Below are 17,393 nucleotides of genomic sequence, written 5' to 3' on the forward strand. Positions count from 1 at the left end.
AATAATTCTACACAATTCTAATCTAACAACTAACATTTTATTGTGAGGCAGAGCTGGCATTAAGGCTTAAAGCATAAATAAAGGCATGAGGCACAATTTAAACCTCTGCTTGTCACGGTTTAAAGTAAAATGAAGAAAGAAATGGCCCAAAATGCAGACTGCAACAGAACTAGATTTAATATGTGCAAAAACCAAGAAACTGACAAAAAAAACAAAAATAAAGCAGGAGCAACTGAAAACAGACATGAAGACAATGAACTGACAAAGAACAGGGGAAACACGGGGGTAGAAATACATAAGGAAACGGGGCACAGGTGAAACACATCAGGGCGGGGCAGGCAATAACGAGAGGGAAGTCAAACAGAAAATCACAACAGACCAAAAAGACATGTCAAAATAAAACACCAAGGACATAAACACAAGAAAACAAACTAAAACAGGGCAACAGAAAGCAGACCATGACACTGCTACTCGAAGTTGAGGTAGTTGCGGCACTAACCACCGACCCATGGCCCTTTACCCCCCGTGTACGCTCCAATATGTGCCCCCCCCCCATGAAAAAAGTTTGGACACCCCTGCTCTAGGGCCACCGGTCTGGCCCCTCACTTTACCTCACCCTCACCCCCGGGCGCAACCGAGCTTTACCCAAATCGAAAAGCTTAAAAGAAAAGCATCCAAAAACAAACACGTGCTGGAGAAGCAACAAAAAAGTGACAAAAACAAAACAAAATATGATGAAAACGTGACGACAAAGCAATGAGAAAACAACAAAAACATGACAAAAAAAACAAAAAGTTACCATCACTTTTCTCGATTTTAGCTTTCAAATGAGTCGCTACAGTGTCGCTCTCCAGTCAAGAAGCTTTTGGATTTGGGTAAAGCCGAACTGGAGAAAATGCTCTCGGTTAAAGGGGCTATAAGGAGTTTAAAAATGTTACTTAAAAGTATTTTCCTCCCCCTACATGTTCCTCCATGTCCTCCATGTGTAGAATGAGCTCAGACCTGTTCACCACAACTGCCTCTAAAATCCTGCACGAGCTTAAAGGTCCTATATCATGTTATTTTAGCCATTCCAAAGTTAAGTATAGGCATTTATATGATATATTGTACCTCTACCACTATGGAGTACTCATTTTTGTGATAAATATAAGTGTTTTCTGGAGGTATTTTTCAAACCCGGAAGACACAACGCTTCGATTCAGTTAACTCCGCCCCCTCTCTCCGCACATACAACTTTACCGTAATATAAATAAACAACAATAAGTGAAATTACTTCACAATGCAGTTATAAGAAGTTGACATCTGCAACACAGCTTCATAAATGGCTAACACACAAGCTAATATGCTAACACACACGCTAACACACGTTTGGATTGACTCACCGCTCTGCTCCACCGCTGTTTACATTGTGGGACTCGCGTTGGTTATAAAAGTTAATCCACTTTGATTCAGGCGAAGGTTCCCCAAACATCCATCAAGAGACAGTCACAGAAAAACAATATTTTGGTGATAGTCGCCGAATCCCAGAGAAAAAAACAGCTTCTGAGAGAGTGGCCTCTTCTTTAGGAAGGTTGAATAAACTCCTCGTCCTCGTAGCCAAACGCGCTTCTTTTTCTCCGTGACATTATCGTTAGGTAAGAATAAAGAACAGGTGTGTCCAGTTATAACGAGCTCCATCTTCAGCTGCAGCGCAAACATGACTGATCTGTTCAGACGCTCAGGGGATGTGTTTGTTTTGGCCTCAGCTGACCTGGAAGCACCTCGGGCACATCCTTTTTATTTTTTTAATTATTTTTTTTATTTTTTTTTCCTCTTTGTTTCTCTCTTACGACAGAAATAATGAAAAAGCTGTTTTACAAATTAAAATCCGTCCGTAAGCATAGAATTAAGACAATACATTACAGACGTCGAGCACTTCCGTTCCGCTGTGACGACACAACTGAACACTCAGCCGTTCACCAGGAGAGGGCGGAGCCTCAGAGAGCAGGATTCAGGAGGATTACTGAGAGCTGCGTGAATGAAGCCACAAACCACTCTGGGGGTGTTTTTGATAAGGAAATAGCAGAACAACATGGCTAAAAGCTCTAAAAAGTCGATTTTGCATGATATAGGACCTTTAATAAAGAAGCTGCAGTTACACGTATGACCTGAGGTGGCAGTAGTGAGTATAAAATGACTAACTTGCATCTAGCCCCTTTAAGGCGGGTGGTAAGAGGTTAACATATATTTGTGGAAGTGTCGCATTTACGCTAATTTGGGCCAGGCTGAGTCCGGGGCTGTTTTTCAGTCCCAGTCCGCCCCTGATGAGAACCCTTCACAGTTTTCAATAACCCACAACAGGAGCATCTAATGTCAGACCTGAGGGTAAAATCTGGCCCTGAAGACGATTTTAAAAACTGTGAGTACTCAAAAAATGCAGAAAAGGCCTGTTGTGGCATTTGTGTTAAGTATTGCTTTCTTTTGGGCCACGTTTGGGAGGTTTGTTTGGGTCTTTTAAAGAGGAATCAAATCTGTAAACTTGACCCTGACCTTGTCCTTTGTGCACAACAGCTTTGGAGACCAGAGCATTAGAAACAGGGTCTTTGTTTGTTTTGCAGAGGAGAACATACTGACAGACTTTCTTTGTTTCTCCTTAAGGAAAACGTTCTTGTTTAGTGGTCATGGCGCAGGCTCGTTCATGTTCAGCTCACTGTAATAACTCGGTGAGCCGCTCCTGACCCGCCCTTGTTCAGAGTCTCTTTGTGCCGCGCTGCTGGAGCCGGGTTTTTTGGCTGCGATCCTGGACTCGCATCCTTGGATCACCTCCGCTCTCTCTCTCCTCTCTCGCTCATGTGTTCAGCAAATCACCGACTAAACATGAGACTATACAGAATAAACTCAACATGTTTAAACACAAAACAGACACGGTTTATTGGATAGATGTGTGAAGATAGAAGTGTTGAAGACGGGGAGACGGACGGGCTGTGGAGGGAGATGGTTCTGCTGCTGGATATGGGATGAGGGGTGAAAGAGAGAGTGCATTGATTCATAATACTGAGAGGTGAAGCAGGTGGATTGACTCAGGGAGAGAAAGATACTAGATGCAAGTTGGTCATTGTATGCTCACTACTGCCACCTCAGGTCTTACAAGTAACTGTAGGTTCTATATTAAAGGAATAGGCCACCGTTTTTACACACTGAGATATGTTCTTACCTTAGCTTTGACGAGTTCTTTAGGACATGTCTGATCTTCACCCGTGCCTTCAGTCACGTAAACACAGCGCAGACGGCGTTAGCATTTAGCCTCTCCCTCTCTCCTCTATAGCTCCAAAACAGGTCAAGATAGAAGCTACAAGGCTCTTCCACGTTTTCCCTATTTAAATATGGTTACGTGAAGTGTTACACTACAAAGTATAATTACACAAAATTAAACAATGTGGATTTTCTAAGCGGATAAAAGGGGGAACTATATTGTAAGGCGTAATAATACCAGGAGTAGTTCGAAATCCGCGCAGTAATCTTCACTTTACTGTGCGGATGCCAAAACTCGTGCATGACGGCACTTCAGACCCAAAGCAACAGCTTTTTGAGTGGCAGGATTTTAGAGGCAGTTGTGGTGAACAGGTCTGAGCTCATTCTACACATTAGGACATGGCTGGAACATGTAGGGGGAGGAAAATACTTCATTTTAAAGAGGGGGTATTCTGCTTTTTTCAGTCACATAGCACCAGTCTATATCACACTACAATGACGACCAAACCTTCTGTTGGTCTGTAAATGCAGTAAATTAGAATAACTGCCTTGTATAAAATTTCTCTCTCAAAATGGCTGTAGTGAATGTCTTGAAATAGGCCTCTGTCTCTTTAAGAACCTCTGAGCCTTTCCGACACGCCCCCTCCACACGCTGTCTGTGGCATCAGTGGGGAGGGGGTTCTGCTGAGGAGCAGTGGTTGGTTACTCGGCTGGTGACGAAAGCTCGGAGGCGTCTCCAGGAGGTGGGGGCGTTCCTAGGAGGACTCAGGCAAACCTATCCCTAAAATGGCCGCCATCAGAGTTTTTACAGATTACTCAAAAATACGTGAATGTGCCAAGGCAACACTTCAGGCATGTTTTTAATGAGGGAATGACATAATAACATGATGTAAGGCTTGAAAAAGTCGATTTTGCATAATACCTCCCCTTTAAGAGATAATTTTGGCCACTGTACTCGCCTCTTCATCCCTCTTCTGTGCTCCTGAGCAAGACACTTCCAACATTGCCTTTTTAGTGGAAGCCAAAGGCACAACATTGATTATCTGTAACAAAAAATGTGTGTCGAAACCTGGTCACAATGAAGCATTATTGAGCAGACGCACATATATGACCTTTTGGCAAACCTAATAAGCTAATAACGTTATTTCTCATGTTGATCTGATTTGCTGAAATATGCTGCTAACGCGATCTGTTTCCATCCTCTTTGCAGAGTCCATTGAAGACACGGGAGAAAAGGGTGAGTGAGTTTTAAATCTGTGAAAACATGAATCGGCATGGCTGTGTGTTTAATCTGGGACGGGAGCTTCAGTGGGATCCCCGGTCTGAGCGTGTGCAGCCAGGAACTTCAAAAAAACGCTATAATTAACCGAGGACCCTGAACGCACCACCGCGCCGCAGCGAGACCCAGTTTCTCTGAGTCTCCGCAAACACATCCCCCCCGAAAACAGAACATTTAATCCAGCCTTGACCCACATTTTGGAGGAAAGTTTGTCTCCTTTAAGATGAACTGAAGTAACGTAGGAAACACATGGAGGCCTGTGACGGATGAGAGAAAACAGAACTCGAGGAATGTTTTACAAGAGAGGAAAATCTGGATCTGATTTTTATAACGCTTTAAACATGACACAAATCAGCGCTTCACACAAGGGAAGGGACTTTCATTCGCTCCATCGCCTTTGGTGAGCGATGCACATGAAGTCACTGTTGGGGAGACTTACAGAATAGTGAATACTTAAAGGAATAGGCCAGCGTTTTTACATACTGAGATATGTTCTTACCTGAGTTTAGACGAGTTCTTTTGTACCTGTCTGGTCTTTACCCGTGCCTTCAGTCATGTAAACACAGACGGCGTTAGCATTTAGCCTCTCCCTCTCTCCTCTATAGCTCCAAAACAGGTCAAGATAGAAGCTACCAAGCTCTTCCATCCAAGAATAATTACACAAAATTAAACAATGTGGATTTTCTAAGTGGATAAAATGGGAACTATATAGCGCTCCACAGTCCCGCCTCCTCTCCGGTCCGGAAGTAAAATTCCCCTTCCTTTGAGACCGTATTGATTTGGAATAAAGTCTTTAACTCCGTATCTACGTCAGCTCGGGCTGAATCCAGCTCTGTGGTTATAAAGCAACCGCAAAGTCAGACGCAGGTGAAAAAAGCACGTCTGAGATCCATCTGCGAGCCTTCGTCCTAGAACTACATTACCCAGGATGCTCGGGAGTCCCATGATTTACCACGAGGCTTTTGATTGGTGGAGCTTCACGTTCCCACACGTGTTTATTTATTGTAATGTAGAAAACATATTATAAACTGTAAAGTTTGGACTAGTGGTTAGGGTAGGAGCACTACAGACGACTCCGGTCAGAGAATCTTTCTTCAACTTTATTTCAGCAGCGAGGAGTATACAGGGTTTCCACGTGCGTATGTGTGTGTGGTCTGGGTACAAAGAAAACAAAGGAAAATATAGTAATTAAAATACTGGTCTTTAAATAATAAATGTAAATAAAATAACTATGCCTGGTTTCCTCATTACAGTTAGCAAAGTACATAAATAATAATTTACAGCACTCTAACACAGTAGTGCTCAACTTAGAAACATAGAAAAGGCAATAAGAACACATTTCCAAGGCTAATTATTTAACATAATAAACATGATGCCCAAATAACATGGCGCAGCCTCGTGAAAGGTGCTTAATTGGTCACGCATCAATAATACGCATCAGGTAGCACAAGTGACAGAAACTCCAAACATTCTCACCACCTTGCTCCCCAAATATGTTACAGCAAACAACAAAAACTCACCTGAGTTTCATAAACGCACACAAAGTAAAGGAAAAGTGGTCCTGTCATTTGCTCTCATCTCTGAGCACGAACTGAACAGCGCACTAGCTGTACATGCGCTGCTCACATGATGGGGCGTTCAAGCACACTTCGGAAAACTCAGTGCTGAACAAAATAGGCTTTCAGACAAAGCCGCCCCCAACTGTCCGCACGGCAGTTGAAAGAATAGGAGAAAGTCTATTTGGTGGTTTCTTCTTCGTCTTTGTCCTCGAGAGCTGGGAGCAGGATGAGCCGGGCGACTGGACGAACGTAGGTGCGGTCCTTCACTTGAACGCTGGCAGTCCGTACGCGTCCATCTGCTCCTGGATGGGTCTGGGTAATCCGGCCTACAGGCCACGACGCTCGGGGGTGTTGAGGATCCACGATTAAGACAACGTCGCCTGTGGAGAGTGCCTTACCGTCTTTCCTCCACTTACTGCGCTCTTGCAGCCCTGGAAGGTAGTGACTGATGAAGGATGACCAGAAGCGATCGGCGATGGCTTGGCTGTGCCTCCAACGTCTTCTCCCGAGGTCACTGGGGTCGTAAACAGCTTGAGGAAGAGACGAGTCGTGACGGCCCATAAGGAGGAGGTTAGGCGTGACCGGGTCTGGATCAGAAGCATCTGATGACAAGTAGCCTAGGGGTTTCGCATTCATTATGCCTTCGTCCTCCACTAGGGTTGTCATCAGGACAGGTTCAGGAACAGTCTGGTCTTTTAGGACAACGCGAAGTGCAGTCTTGATAGATTTCACTTCCCTCTCCCATGTGCCACCAAAGTGAGGAGCACTCGGAGGATTGAATCGGAAGGATATCTGCTGTCCAGCAAGTTGCTCTCTCCACTGAGGTGCCATGGCAGCGACGGCTTCACGCAACTCTCTCTCTCCACCGACAAAGTTGGTACCATTGTCCATGAGGAGTTCGAACGGTTTGCCACGTCGAGAGATGAATCTTCTTAGTGACAGCAGGAAAGCGTCTGTATCAAGGCTCTCCAACAGATCCAGATGCACCGAGCGAGTTGTCATGCATTTGTAGACAATGCCCCACCTTTTTTCAGTGCGGCGACCGATCCTCACTTGGAAAGGTCCAAAGCAATCAACTCCGGTTGAATAGAATGGTGGCTTATGGAGTCGTAGTCGAGCTGGTGGATAATCGGCCATCTTCGGCACGTCAGGTTTTGCTCTCCAACGTTGGCACTCCAGACATGAATGTTGATGTTTCCGAATGGCCTCTCTGCCGCGGATGATCCAAAATCTGCGTCTGAGCTCGGCAAGAACTCGCTCTGGCCCAGGGTGCAGTAGTGACTCATCAGTATCCTTGATGATGAGCTTTGTCACAGGGTGACTTGGGTCCAGGATAACTGGGTGGATGGTATCCAGATCTAGTCCTTCAGCATTCCTCAACCTGCCACCGACTCTGAGTAGCTCTGTGGCTACATCGTACTCTGGTGACAGAGATGAGAGACGACTGTTTGAAGGCAGGGTATGTCCAGCTCTGAGAGCCCTGTATTCTTCAGCAAAGAGGTCCTCTTGAGCCCTTTGTAACATCAACTTCTCTGCTTGCAGAAAATCGGCAGCAGGACATGGTGCTGTAGTACTGGCATCAGCCGCCCCATGAAGGGAGCTAGCGGTTTCCTTAAGAAGCTCTTTCCAGGTGGAGAACTTACTGGAGTCAGGAAGTTGTGTGGGAAAGATGCTGGAGACAGTTCCCACGAAGGCAGACTTTCTTAACTCTACGGTGTCTGGCTCTGACTCAGATGCTGGCATGGTGGGCCACTCTCTCTCTGACAGACGGAGGAAATGTGGACCTTTGTTCCAGCGATGATCTTGTACCATCTCTTGCAGAGTGAGTCCGCGGGTTATATCATCAGCTGGATTGCTTAGAGTGTCAACATACCGCCATTGACCAGGGTTGGTCAGATTCTGGATTTCTGCGACACGTGTTCCCACGAACACTTTGTAACGACAGGATTCTGATTTGATCCAATACAGAACGGTTGTGGAATCTGACCAAAGAGTGATGTCCTCCGGTGATACTTCAAGCTCTGTCTCTATCACTCTAGCCAGCTGTGCGCCTGTAAGTGCAGCACTGAGCTCGAGACGCGGGATGGACAGCTGCTTACGGGGTGCGACTCTCGATCTGGCAAAAACGAAGGAGACATAGATTTGTTGACTGTCATCTGTCGTCTGCATGTAGGCTACTGATCCATAGGCGCGCTCCGAGGCATCACAGAAGATGTGGATGCGACGTGTTGCATTTGCCGTGTCGGCGGTGGCTGGTGCATAAGGACGAGGCAGCTTGAGATGTTGCAGAGTGGGAATTTCCTGCACCCAACTTGACCATTTCTCCAGAAGATCAGCGGGTTGGATCTTGTCGTCCCAGCCAATGTTTGCCTTCCACATGTCCTGAACAAGCACTTTACATCTTGTGGTGAATGGCACAATGTAGCCCAATGGGTCGTAAAGTTTGGCAAGGACACTGTAGACGTTGCGAAGGGTGGCGGCTGATGGCTCGGAGTGACGATGCTTGTAACTCAGAGTGTCGTTCAAACAATCCCAGCAGAGTCCAAGCGCGGGCTCTTGGAGGTTGTCACTGGCCTTGGATAACCATAGCTCACTGCTAGCCGACTGTGCTTCAGGAGGTAGGTGTGCGACAACGTCAGGCACGTTACTAGCCCATTGTCGAATCTCGAAACCTCCCTTGCTCAGAAGTGCTCGCAGATCATCGACCAGAGCCTTGGCTTCTTCAGCTTTCCTCACACTGTGAAGGCAATTGTCGACATAGAACGAGTGCTCGATCACGTGCATGAGTGGAGAGTCTGGTGGTTCATGGTCCCTGACGTGTTGCTGCAGAGCAAAGACGGCGCAACAGGGACTGCACGTCGTTCCGAATGGTAGCACCTCCCATTGGAATATGTGTGGTTCAGATGTCCTCTGCATGTCCCGCCACAGGAAGCGTAAGAGTGGTTTATCACTGGGCAGCAAGCGGATCTGGTGGAACATCGACTTAATATCTCCACTTATGGCTACAGCATGACATCGGAACCGCATCAGGACTCCAATCATGGTCGGACCAAGCGTTGGTCCTGGCAGGAGTTGGTCATTAAGGGACAGGCCATTGAAGGAAAAGGAACAGTTGAAGACTACTCTGTCCTTTCCATTGTGGTGCACCATATGATGGGGTACATACCACGCCTCTGTAGACTTGGCTGCCTCTTCTGTAGAGATCTCTGCGACATAACCGGACTGAACAAGTTTATCCATCTCCTTGCAGTATGAGGCTGCTCGAACCGTGTCCTTAGCCAACCGGCGTTCAGTGCTGCGTAGGTTGGGCATCACGGCCTCTTGCGGAGCACAGAGTGGGATGACTGGTTGACGACGCAACAGTGGAGTAGCGTAGCGCTGGGTACCGTCGACAGATACACGTTCGGAGGCTGTCTGTAGAAGTATGAGGGCCTGCTGATCTTGCTTGGAACGCGTTGCAGTCTTCTCACTGACGTAAGGGACTGTGTCAATGTGCCATAGGCGTTCCACATTCCTGAGGAGTTCAGTATATGAAGACTCGGTGGCGATGTGCAGACAGGATGGCTGGTGAGACGAGACTGGCAGGATGTCAGAAGGACCTTGCAAGGACCAGCCTAGCCTAGTGCAGATTGCCATGGGACCACCAGATGGACCTGCTCTGACTGGCTGTGTCGGAGTGAGGAGCTGAGGCATATCTGAGCCGATGAGGAGTAGAGGTTGGGCTCTGTGGATAGGCGTCAAAGGAAGTCCTTTGAGATGCTCATAGCGCTTCTGAAGAGCTGCTACTGGATACGTGTGCTCAGATAAGCTCAGACTTTCTGCAGTGAAAGCCTGCTGAATCCAAAACTTCTTGTTTGGTTTGAAGATGGGAGATACATGAAGGCTGACTGAGGAACCTTTCAGCTCCTTAACCTCTTGCTGGACTGTTCTCAGATGAAGTGTCTCTGGATGTTTAGAGAGTTGTAGTTGCTCTACAGCTTGTGGGAGGATAATCGTTCTCTCCGAACCATCATCGAGCACTGCAAATGTCTCTAATACGCGATCTCCATGATGCAGAAGCACTTTGACAACTTTCAGCAACACTCTCTGAGGGCTTCTGGGCTGCTCAATGTAGACAGTGGGCTTAGGATTACTGACCATCAGCACTTTCTGCGATGCCTCTTGGATGGCGTCATGTAAAACTGTAAGGTGTTTTTCTTTGCAAGTCCTACATGGGCGTTTGAGTGTACAGGCAGTAGCTTTGTGGTTTCGGCCGCATTTCCAACATCTGTCACCTTCCTGGATCCACTTCTTAATCTCAGCGGTAGACAATTTCTTGAAGTCGAGGCATGAGTTAAGATAGTGCTCCTTATTGTTGCAGAACGGGCAATAAGGACTGGGTTTGAAAGTTTGGGACTTTGACTGAGAGGTATCCTTGTCGGCTGTCTCTCCTGAGCAGAAAAAGACTGACGCCGTCTTATCTTTAGGCTTTGAACTACGTTGGTCTCTCTTTGGAGGGGAAGGCCCTGTAGAGTTGTAGAGAAGAGTAGCTCGACTGGCAAGACGCTTGGCTTGAGCTTTCATCTGGAGCCACGCAGCGAGGTCGGGCAGAGAGTAGGTGAGCTCTGAACCTGGCTGCAGGATGCCACGAACGAGACAATATTCCACAAATCCATCTCTGTGGGAAGGAGACATCTTGCTTAAGAGACGGTCGACATGGGAACCACACTTGAGCTCGTATCCAACAGGTCCCTCTAAAGTGCGCAGCATACCGACAAGCGACTGGACTGAGAGGGCGAAGGAGTCGAATGCCTCGGCGTCTCCTGACTTGATGGCTGGTGAGTTGAGTATTGCCCCTAGTTCACTTTGGACCAGTTGTCTTGGCTGGCCATATTTGTCTTGCAGAGCTCCCAATGCAGCTGTGTACGGTGCGGGGTCGTACATGTATGATTTGGCCAACTGCAGAGCACTCTGGAGCTTGAGCTGACTCAGGAGAACTTGATATTTATAGTGCTCGCTGAGATGGGGGTGACTGTTCATCAAGTTGTCGAGCGCCATCTTCAAAAGTGCGAAATCGCTTTCTTTACCACTCTCGAAGAAGGGAAGTGTCGGTTTGGGAATGCCGTAAGACGTAGCAATCAGGGTCTCCATCCCTGGGTAGGTCCAGGGTGGTGCCACAGGAACTGGTGTTGCAGCTGGTATACTAGAGTGAGCATACTGTACTGCAGGAGGTGGCGGTGCCACTGTAGCTGCTCGTGGTGGCATTAGGAAACCTCCACCGGTAGCCGGAACTCCTAGGTACTGAGATGGGAGAGTAGTTGTAACAGCGGACCTCGTTGTTGGTGGCGCTCCAACTGCCTGGGTAGTTACCGTGGGGATCACGGGCACGAATGAGACAGATGCAGGTGGAAGTACAGAAACTGGTGCTGCGATAGCAGGAACACTGGGCTGAGCACTCATGACGGGATTAGCAGGTGGTGCTAATATCTGTGCGGAAACAGTGGAGAGAGGTGGTACCTGAACTAGTGTTGGATTTGGCTGTTGCACAGGTGGATGCTGAGTGAGGACCAATGGCACCGGAGGCGGCTGTTGACCAAATTGTGACAGAGGTAGCAGGGAGAACGAAGCGGGAGCCGACGCAGTAGACAAGGCATCATCATTCGTCTCTGATAAGTAGGTCTTTACAAGACTGGCAATGTGTACCTCCTTCTCAAGCTTCTTCAAGCGTCTGCGTCTTCCCATCTCTCTAGCTATTCTCTCTTTAGCCAGATGTGCTTCCTCTTGTAGCCGCTGTCCTTCTCTGGCTTGTGCATCCAATGCTGCAGCCTCCAAGTCAGCTTTCCTCCCCTCTTCTATTTCCTCTTGAAGGTCGGCGAGCTCCAATCCTTTGATCTCCTCCTCTAACGCAGCTGCATGTATATCAGACGTACTTCGAAATATAGTATGGAGACCATGAGATGCTTGAGAGGACCGTCGTGAATGTGCAGCTGACCGGAAACTTTTCACACTCTTAGCTCTGACTGACTGAGCCTGGCCTGGTTGTCCTACGGGGGTAGAGGAGGCTTGGGCCACAGGCTCTTGAGAGGGCAGAAGAGTGATTTCATAATCGGCCAAATGTACAGGTGGACGAGTGTCCCTCTTCAGTCGGACTGATGACTCCGACTGCTGATCAGTTGCTGACTCCATAGTGACGGGGGAACCCTAATCCGGCTCGAAGGACCATGTAAAGTTTGGACTAGTGGTTAGGGTAGGAGCACTACAGACGACTCCGGTCAGAGAATCTTTCTTCAACTTTATTTCAGCAGCGAGGAGTATACAGGGTTTCCACGTGCGTATGTGTGTGTGGTCTGGGTACAAAGAAAACAAAGGAAAATATAGTAATTAAAATACTGGTCTTTAAATAATAAATGTAAATAAAATAACTATGCCTGGTTTCCTCATTACAGTTAGCAAAGTACATAAATAATAATTTACAGCACTCTAACACAGTAGTGCTCAACTTAGAAACATAGAAAAGGCAATAAGAACACATTTCCAAGGCTAATTATTTAACATAATAAACATGATGCCCAAATAACATGGCGCAGCCTCGTGAAAGGTGCTTAATTGGTCACGCATCAATAATACGCATCAGGTAGCACAAGTGACAGAAACTCCAAACATTCTCACCACCTTGCTCCCCAAATATGTTACAGCAAACAACAAAAACTCACCTGAGTTTCATAAACGCACACAAAGTAAAGGAAAAGTGGTCCTGTCATTTGCTCTCATCTCTGAGCACGAACTGAACAGCGCACTAGCTGTACATGCGCTGCTCACATGATGGGGCGTTCAAGCACACTTCGGAAAACTCAGTGCTGAACAAAATAGGCTTTCAGACATAAACAATGTATTAAAACATAAAGCAGGCAGATAGTTCACATTTTATCCATGTCTAACACTGAGAGTAAGAAAAACGTCAGAAGGATCAAACAAATGTTCCCAACGATCCAATTTAAAGAACCACCGATCATTTTTATTCCCATTAGCAGGATTCAGATTGTTTAATAGTGAAATAATATAGAACTTTTGTCGCAAAGTAAAAGAAACTGGCCGTGTTTGCTGAAAACCTGGTTGCCTTGACCAGCGGGCGCGATGTCGCAATGGTTCTTGGGATACGGAGTTTCTATAGTCAGGAAGTGAATGATGTCACAGCCTTGTACCTTTGCCTTTTCTTCAACATGTCGTCTTCTTTTTGGATTAAAATGAAACATTTCATGGTCACGAATTGCTACAGAGCTGATCAGCTTTTGCGCTGATGTTAAACTCTTAATATTTGAATTTTTGGAAAATCGACGGTCGTGTAGACGGAGATTTTTTGCTTCCGGAGCAACAGGACCACAGGGGGCGGGACTGTGGAGCTCTATTGTAAGTAAGGGATAATGTATAGAACGCTGGTCATTATCGGGAAAATAAGCACCGACAGGGCGAACCGGACGCCGACGCGAAGCGGAGGGGTCTTGTTTCGCCCTGAATGTAGAGATAGTAATAAACAGACTGTTAAACCTGTAAAATGTTTTATTGCCTTCAGAATAATTCATCACCTTTGCACAGTTAAAACCTAAAAGTGTCAAGTAGTTAAACATTTAGTTTCTGCTTAAAGTGAGCATGAGATCGTCGGCGCCTGGTTTGTCACATGAGCTCAAACATTTTCTTATGATCAAATGAGGCCGAGTTAGTGAAGAGTTTGTTAATGGCTCTGTGTTTTCCTCAGTGGTGTATCTGCTGGTGTACCACGTGGTCTTCGTCATGTTCGTGTGGGCCTACTGGCAAACCATCTTCACCCAGCCCATGAACCCGCTCAAGGAGGTCAGTCTCAGATACTTTACAGCGCTGTCCTTACTCCCTGGGTCAGTCCTTGGTTTAGCCTCTGCTCAGTCTTGGTTTAGTCTTGTCCAAGTCCTGGTTCAGTCCTCGGTTTAGCCTCTGCTCAGTCTTGGTTTAGTCTTGTCCAAGTCCCGGTTCAGTCCTTGGTTTAGCCTCTGCTCAGTCTTAGTTTAGTCTTGTCCGAGTCCTGGTTCAGTCCTTGGTTCAGCCTTGTCCAAGTCCTGGTTCAGTCCTCGGTTTAGCCTCTGCTCAGTCTTAGTTTAGTCTTGTCCAAGTCCTGGTTCAGTCCTGGGTTTAGCCTCTGCTCAGTCTTAGTTTAGTCTTGTCCAAGTCCTGGTTCAGTCCTGGGTTTAGCCTCTGCTCAGTCTTAGTTTAGTCTTGTCCAAGTCCTGGGTCAGTCCTTGGTTTAGCCTCTGCTCAGTCTTAGTTTAGTCTTGTCCGAGTCCTGGGTCAGTCCTTGGTTTAGCCTCTGCTCAGTCTTAGTTTAGTCTTGTCCGAGTCCTGGTTCAGTCCTCGGTTTAGCCTCTGCTCAGTCTTAGTTTAGTCTTGTCCGAGTCCTGGGTCAGTCCTTGGTTTAGCCTCTGCTCAGTCTTAGTTTAGTCTTGTCCAAGTCCTGGTTCAGTCCTCGGTTTAGCCTCTGCTCAGTCTTAGTTTAGTCTTGTCCGAGTCCTGGTTCAGTCCTTGGTTTAGCCTCTGCTCAGCCTTAGTTTAGTCTTGTCCAAGTCCTGGTTCAGTCCTTGGTTTAGCCTCTGCTCAGTCTTGGTTTAGTCTTGTCCAAGTCCTGGTTCAGTCTTGTGCTCGGCCCTGGAGCCGCTCTGGACAAAGACGCTTTATTTCAGTGACTCAGACGACTTCAGGAAGTAGGTTATTGTGTCGACATGTGATCGAAACATGCTCAGACAAGACAGCACTTCAATGGACATCTTATAATACTGTCCTGACCAGGACTAAAGCAGGACTAAAGCAGGTCTAAAGCAGGACTAAAGCAGGACTAAAGCAGGACTAAAGCAGGACTAAAGCAGGTCTAAAGCAGGACTAAAGCAGGACTAAAGCAGGACTGAAGCGGGACTGAAGCGGGACTAAAGCAGGACTGAAGCAGGACTAAAGCAGGACTAAAGCAGGTCTAAAGCAGGACTAAAGCGGGACTAAAGCGGGACTAAAGCGGGACTAAAGCGGGACTGAAGCGGGACTGAAGCGGGACTAAAGCAGGACTAAAGCAGGACTGAAGCAGGACTGAAGCGGGACTGAAGCGGGACTGAAGCAGGACTAAAGCAGGACTGAAGCAGGACTGAAGCAGGACTGAAGCAGGACTAAAGCAGGACTAAAGCAGGTCTAAAGCGGGACTAAAGCGGGACTAAAGCGGGACTAAAGCGGGACTAAAGCGGGACTGAAGCGGGACTGAAGCGGGACTAAAGCGGGACTAAAGCGGGACTGAAGCGGGACTGAAGCGGGACTGAAGCGGGACTGAAGCGGGACTAAAGCAGGACTGAAGCAGGACTGAAGCAGGACTGAAGCAGGACTAAAGCAGGACTAAAGCAGGACTAAAGCAGGTCTAAAGCAGGACTAAAGCGGGTCTAAAGCGGGACTAAAGCGGGACTAAAACGGGACTAAAGCGGGACTAAAGCGGGACTAAAGCGGGACTAAAACGGGACTAAAGCGGGACTAAAGCGGGACTGAAGCGGGACTGAAGCGGGACTGAAGCGGGACTAAAGCGGGACTAAAGCGGGACTGAAGCGGGACTGAAGCGGGACTAAAGCGGGACTAAAGCGGGACTGAAGCGGGACTAAAAGCAGGACTGAAGCAGGACTAAAGCGGGACTAAAGCGGGACTAAAGCGGGACTAAAGCAGGACTAAAGCAGGTCTAAAGCAGGACTAAAGCAGGACTGAAGCAGGACTGAAGCAGGACTGAAGCAGGACTGAAGCAGGACTAAAGCAGGACTAAAGCAGGGCTAAAGCAGGGCTAAAGCAGGACTAAAGCAGGTCTAAAGCAGGACTAAAGCAGGACTAAAGCAGGACTAAAGCAGGACTAAAGCAGGACTAAAGCAGGTCTAAAGCAGGTCTAAAGCAGGACTGAAGCAGGACTGAAGCAGGACTGAAGCAGGACTGAAGCAGGACTGAAGCAGGACTAAAGCAGGACTAAAGCAGGACTAAAGCAGGTCTAAAGCAGGTCTAAAGCAGGACTGAAGCAGGACTGAAGCAGGACTGAAGCAGGACTGAAGCAGGACTGAAGCAGGACTAAAGCAGGACTGAAGCAGGACTGAAGCAGGACTGAAGCAGGACTGAAGCAGGACTGAAGCAGGACTGAAGCAGGACTAAAACAGGACTAAAGCAGGACTAAAACAGGTCTAAAGCAGGACTAAAGCAGGACTAAAACAGGACTAAAGCAGGACTAAAACAGGACTAAAGCAGGTCTAAAGCAGGACTAAAGCAGGACTAAAGCAGGACTAAAGCAGGTCTAAAGCAGGACTGAAGCAGGACTGAAGCGGGACTAAAGCGGGACTAAAGCGGGACTAAAGCGGGACTAAAGCGGGTCTAAAGCGGGACTAAAGCAGGTCTAAAGCAGGACTAAAGCAGGTCTGAAGCAGGACTGAAGCAGGACTGAAGCAGGACTAAAGCAGGACTAAAGCAGGACTAAAGCAGGACTAAAGCAGGTCTAAAGCAGGACTAAAGCAGGTCTAAAGCAGGACTAAAGCAGGACTAAAGCAGGACTAAAGCAGGTCTAAAGCAGGTCTAAAGCAGGTCTAAAGCAGGTCTAAAGCAGGACTGAAGTAGGACTGAAGCAGGACTGAAGCAGGACTAAAGCAGGACTAAAGCAGGACTAAAGCAGGACTAAAGCAGGTCTAAAGCAGGTCTAAAGCAGGACTAAACCAGGTCTAAAGCAGGACTAAAGCAGGACTAAAGCAGGACTAAAGCAGGTCTAAAGCAGGACTAAAGCAGGTCTAAAGCAGGACTGAAGCAGGACTAAAGCAGGACTAAAGCAGGACTAAAGCAGGACTAAAGCAGGACTAAAGCAGGTCTAAAGCAGGACTGAAGCAGGACTGAAGCAGGACTAAAGCAGGACTAAAGCAGGACTAAAGCAGGTCTAAAGCAGGACTAAAGCAGGACTAAAGCAGGACTAAAGCAGGACTAAAGCAGGACTAAAGCAGGACTAAAGCAGGACTAAAGCAGGTCTAAAGCAGGACTAAACCAGGTCTAAAGCAGGACTAAAGCAGGACTAAAGCAGGACTAAAGCAGGACTAAAGCAGGACTAAAGCAGGACTAAAACAGGACTAAAGCAGGACTAAAACAGGACTAAAGCAGGTCTAAAGCAGGACTAAAGCAGGACTAAAGCAGGACTAAAGCAGGTCTAAAGCAGGACTAAAGCAGGACTGAAGCAGGACTGAAGCAGGACTGAAGCAGGACTGAAGCAGGACTAAAGCAGGACTAAAGCAGGACTAAAGCAGGACTAAAGCAGGTCTAAAGCAGGACTAAAGCAGGAC

General features: G+C 47.3%; 1 protein-coding gene and 1 long non-coding RNA gene across 6 annotated transcripts in view; one reads left to right on the forward strand and one right to left on the reverse strand.

Moving 5' to 3' along the window:
- The window catches only part of LOC306962938, a 162,344-nt gene that overhangs the window by 132,917 nt on the left and 12,034 nt on the right, over positions 1-17,393 (reverse strand). The gene's annotated exons all lie outside the window — the stretch shown is intronic.
- zdhhc2 (zDHHC palmitoyltransferase 2) overlaps positions 1-17,393 on the forward strand; it is a 57,264-nt gene that overhangs the window by 9,588 nt on the left and 30,283 nt on the right. For all 5 annotated transcript variants that reach the window (XR_013792865.1, XR_013792866.1, XM_079556256.1 and 2 more), the window contains exons 2-3: positions 4,442-4,468; positions 13,802-13,896. Coding sequence is in view for 3 of the 5 variants with exons in the window: in XM_079556256.1 (XP_079412382.1) it covers positions 4,442-4,468; positions 13,802-13,896 (122 nt within the window). In the remaining 2 variants the exon portion in view is untranslated. The remainder of the gene's footprint in view (positions 1-4,441; positions 4,469-13,801; positions 13,897-17,393) is intronic.

This window comes from Gobius niger (genome assembly GCF_951799975.1).
Source record: "Gobius niger genome assembly, chromosome: 5".
Lineage (NCBI taxonomy): Eukaryota > Metazoa > Chordata > Actinopteri > Gobiiformes > Gobiidae > Gobius > Gobius niger.